Source organism: Nannospalax galili, unplaced genomic scaffold (assembly GCF_000622305.1).
Source record: "Nannospalax galili isolate Female #2095 unplaced genomic scaffold, S.galili_v1.0 scaffold444, whole genome shotgun sequence".
Lineage (NCBI taxonomy): Eukaryota > Metazoa > Chordata > Mammalia > Rodentia > Spalacidae > Nannospalax > Nannospalax galili.
The window spans coordinates 4,226,928-4,231,731 of NW_008354022.1; the positions used below are offsets into that span (position 1 = coordinate 4,226,928).

The 4,804-nt window shown below is 45.8% G+C and overlaps 1 protein-coding gene across 1 annotated transcript; it reads right to left on the bottom strand.

The window, feature by feature from the left end:
* Window positions 1–1,799: 1,799 nt before the first annotated feature.
* On the bottom strand, window positions 1,800–3,737 carry Syna (syncytin a). The gene is given in 1 exon segment (NM_001305653.1): window positions 1,800–3,737. A coding segment is annotated over 1 exon segment (1,938 nt).
* Window positions 3,738–4,804: the final 1,067 nt, after the last annotated feature.

The window sequence follows — 4,804 nt, forward strand, 5'->3', positions numbered from 1 at the left end:
TTAAGGACGGTTTGTAGCTGCCATATGGGTGCTGGGAATCGAATCTGGGTCCTCTGCAAGAGCTGTCAGTGCACTTAATCGCTGAGCCATCTCTCCAGCCCCAAATAAAATATTCTTAAAATTTCTTTTTCTAAAAATAAATTTAAAAAAAAACACTAGAGAGATAGGGAATGTCACCATTTTGTGATTCATTATTATTATTTACATGTACAAATATTTTGTCCACATGTAAGTGCACCCATGTTATCCAATGACCATGGAGACCAGAAAACAGTGTTGGACTCCTGTAACTAGAGTTAACAGAGGGTTGCTAGTCACTATCACTATGTGGGTGCTGGGAACCCAACCTAGGTTCTCTGCAAGAGCAGCCAGTGCTCTTAACCACTAAGCAATCTCTCCAGTCTCCAAGTTTGTGATTTATTTTTATTTTTATTTTTTTGATCTTTTTGGTCTTTTTTGGTCTTTTTGAGACAGGGTTTCCCTGTAGCTCCAGCTGACCTGGAACTCACTATGGAGACCAGGCTGGCTTAGATCTCACAGAGATCTGTCTGCTTCTGCCTCCTGAGTGCTGGCAGTAGAGATATGCACCACTATGCCCAGCCCAAGTTTGTGATTTTCCACCAAGAAATGATGCTTGAGTTGAATATGTGATCCCAGCTCTCAGGGGACTGAGGCAGGAGTATTACTATGAGCTCAGGTCCAACCTAAAGTACATAGCATGACTCTGTCTCAAAAAGAAAAAAATCATGTTGGATAAAATACCCATACTGTCATTGTATCCCACAAGAAAGACAACGATGCACCATGTAGGATCACAACATTCTTTGGGAATAAAGGAGGTCCCTGTAAGTACATTTGTCTTTCAGGAAAATTCTTGTTTTGTTCATTTGGTGTCAGGAGGGGAAATGTATTCAAGACTAATCCTTGCTCCTGGAACTGGGGAGCTAGTGTCCAGAGGAGGTCCTCTGGCCCAGAAGCTCCCAGGTTGGTGGCTAAAAGGTCAATGAAAGGGAAGACAGACGAGGAAATCAGGGATTTTTTTACAACAGTATAGGTTTAATCCCAGAAAGCCTGTGGGAGGGAGGTCTCTAGATGCGGGGTACCAGAGAGCTCACTGTCCGCTTACAGACTAGGGAGAGTTATAGAAGGGAAATGGGGGGGGGCAAAGAGATGGGTGAGCAGTTAATAAAGGATGTCAGTCAGGCGTGGTGGCTCATGCCTTTAATCCCAGCACTTGGGAGATAGAAGCAGGTGAGTTCAAGTTTGAGGCCAGTCTGATCTACAAAGAGAAAGTTCCAGGCCAGCTAGGGTTACATAGTGGAACCCTGTCTAAAAAAAAAAAGTCAGATGATCAACAAACATCTGTCATGGCCAGCCATTCCCAGGGTGTCTACAGGGAGCCATGGCAGGAATCTCGCAAAACAAATCTGGACTGCTCATTACTGAGATTTCAAGAACCATCACCACTGGCCTGGTAGCACACAGCCACACCTTTAATCCCAGCACTTGGGAGGCAGAGGTAGGTGGGTCTCTGTGAGATTCAGGACAACCTGGTCTACATAGCTTGTTCCCTGTCTAAAAAGAAAAAAGAAACGGTCACCATTTAATCAAAATGACTCATTTCTCTGGTCCTGTAAGGGGACATCTCTTTTGAGAGTTTTGGTCCCTTCTGGGAATTCATGCCTGTAAGAGCCTCTCAGTGCCTCCCAGACAGACTAGACTAGACGCAGACGGAATGAGAAAGGATGCTAGACCCTGGTTTGTATCCTGTGATCCTTTCCAAAATGACATGACTGTGGCTAACATTCTTGATGTTTTTTGTAATAGATACGTGGGAAAGAGGGTTCAGTCTTTTTGTGTACAGTTTTTTCCAGAGGGATGGACACTTCATCAGGAGGATGTTGAGGCAGACTCTCGTATCCAAAATTCTGTAAAAAAAGCATTTTGTCCACATGTCCTTTGGTGGTATCCTGGATAAAAGACCTCATTCTCTGGGATACAAAATGAGCCAGACAATTAAGAAGACAAGGTCCAAAAATAATCACGATCAGGATAAAGAGAAGGGGTCCCACAAAGGTACCCAACCAGGAGGGCAGCCAGTAACCTAGGCCAGCCAATGGGTTCCAAGAGTTGATGCCTGGGCGGAGTTCCGCTGCTCTTTCCCAGAGCCTCTTCGCTGCATCTCGCACTACTCCAGACTGGTTTACATAGAAGCAACATCTTTCTTGAAGGAAGAGACAGGTGCCTCCTTTTTCAGCAGTGAGGAGGTCCAAAGCCCTGCGGTTCTGAAGAACAACACCTGCCAGCGAGTCTATTTGATTTTGGAGGGTGATAATTGAAGAGGCTATTTCATCCAGGCTATCTGAAAGCGCCTTAGAAAGCTGTTGGAAATAGATGGTGGATGAGGTAATGCCAGCAATGCTGATACCTAGGGCAGTAGAGATGCCCAGGCCCACAAGGAGTGGGAGTAGCTGAGGGACTCTCTTCTGGCGAGAGTTCGAGAGAGAGGAGGAAACAGAAGCAAGAAGGGGAACGGTTACCGTTTGGTTACTTGGAAGGAGTTCAATGTCTGGGTATTGGAAGACAAGGGTACAGACACCAGACCAGTTGGTGGGGAGACAGACATAAGTCGAAGTTCCACATAGGAAGAAAATTCCCGAAGTGTTGTGACAGAAGGAATAGGATAAGTTAAGAAGGCGTGAGAAAATGTTTGGGGTGATGTACCAGTTATTGTGAATAGTGACTTCGTTTTCCCAGATCCCATATTGTCCAGATAGGGCAGCCCCAGTAAGGGGTTGGTACTGGAACAATAGATCGGGTTCCTTTTGTCCCTGGAGTGCAATCCGGAAGTGCTTACTATCCACAGACACAGTGATAGGGTTACTTAAGCTGTGGGGTTCGAATAGGGTTAGGTTATAGCAGGTGCTGGGGTGAAACGAAGGACAGTGTCTCCAGGGGGTGACGGAGGAGGTGTGACAATATGTACCATCTGTTCTGCAGGGATAGGAAGATTGCCCCAAGGAGGTTAGGGAAGGGGGCCCTGAAAATCGGAAGGGATTTTTCCACTTAATACCTTGTATCTTCTTTAATTCCATAAATGTATAGGTGTCAGACAGGTCTAGGGTTTGGTGATCGGCAGAGGGTGAAAGATGAAGGGTGTGATTGCAAAGAGAGGAGGAGAGATTGCCCACGAAGGTGGCGTAGGCTGGGACCTTAAAGAAGCGGGCTATGCAGAGAGGGGCCTGTGAGGTGAGGAGGGTCTGGGTAGACAATGGTCCCCATATGGGGTGTGGGGAAGATTCTAAGAAATCTTGATTAGGGTAGATCACAGAGGTGAGGCGGGTGATTAAGGGAAATAGCCCTCTTAGATTGAGGAGTTGAAGTAAAGCAATAGCCCTCCGCTCAGGATTTCGAAAAGAGTAAGCTGTTAATGGGTCAAAAAACCTGAGGCGTCTGTCAAGGTCAGTGATGGGAAAGGGGCCCTGGAGGGATGGGGCGGAGTAGGTGATATAGAGTTTCATGGGTGAGTCTGTCCATGTAGTAAGAGGGGCTGGGACAGCTAGAGACTGCTGGGTTTGTGTGGACAAGCAGACCCAACAGTTTGGTAAAAGAGAGGAATTAGTGTCTCGTAGGAGGCGATGAGTGAGATTTACGAGGGGCCCCCAGCTATCAGAATAGGGAGAGGAGAAAGTGAAAAGGGGGGAGAGGAGGAAACAGAGTATCCAAGGGCGGATCATGGATCTTCTGGACTGCCCAGCAGTAGTGGGATGCACAGGAAGGCTGATCCTGAATGGGCGCTGAGGCCTGTCACTCACTCAGTCCAGGGATGGCCAGTATGTCAGGGCAGTTCCGGGTTGGACAGGTTATATTCAGGTAGGTTGGACCTGTGAGGGAAGAGGCATAAGCAGGAACGGGGGCTTCTTGGAACGATTGGGAGTTTTAGAGTCAGGTCTTTTGAGCTCAGATTGATGAAGTCAGTAAGAGGGGCCCTTTACCTTAGCTGCTGTCAACCTAAGATTGACAAGATAATCTTAATGATCTGTAGTCAAGAGTCCCTGCAGGTACTAATCATTTTAGCTATAGAGGTTGGGAAGAGGCAGAATTGTAGGAGCCCTCGCCCCAGTGGAGATCCAAGGAGACTGCAGGGTGGGGACCATGTCAGGAACGCATTTGTGATCAAAAAATTATAGAGTGCGGGGCTAGAGAGATGGCTCAGCAGTTAAGAGCAGTGGCTGCTTTTGCAGAGGACCCAGGCTCTGTTCCCAGCACCCAGATGGAAATTAACGACAGTACATAACTCCAGTTCCAGGAGATCCTGGAAGGGCTTCTTCTGGCCTTTGCAGGCATTGCATACACATGGTGCTCATATATATATATATATATATATATATATATATATATATGCAGGCAAAAACTCTCATACACATAAAAAAATAAATACGTTAGAATAGACATAGGCTGACTGAGTCAACAGAAGGAATTTTTATTACTTTATCATTTGTAAGATGGGAATTTTTATATTAAGACTGAAGTTTGAAAATAAAATAAATATAAATTGTAAAGTGAGTCTGGTTAGATGTAAGGCAGGTCATACATCTAGGAAGTCAGGTGTGGTGCTTGGCAAAGGATGCTTAGGGATGGGCCTGCTGTGAGTTCAGACATGCTGAGGTTGAGGGCTTTCTGGGAATAGCTCATAGTGAAAGAGACCATCCCTCCTTCCTTTCTTTCTTTTTAAAAATATTTCATTATTTTTATTTTATGTATCTAAGTGCACCTGTATTGTGCAATGCCTTCAGGGGTCAGA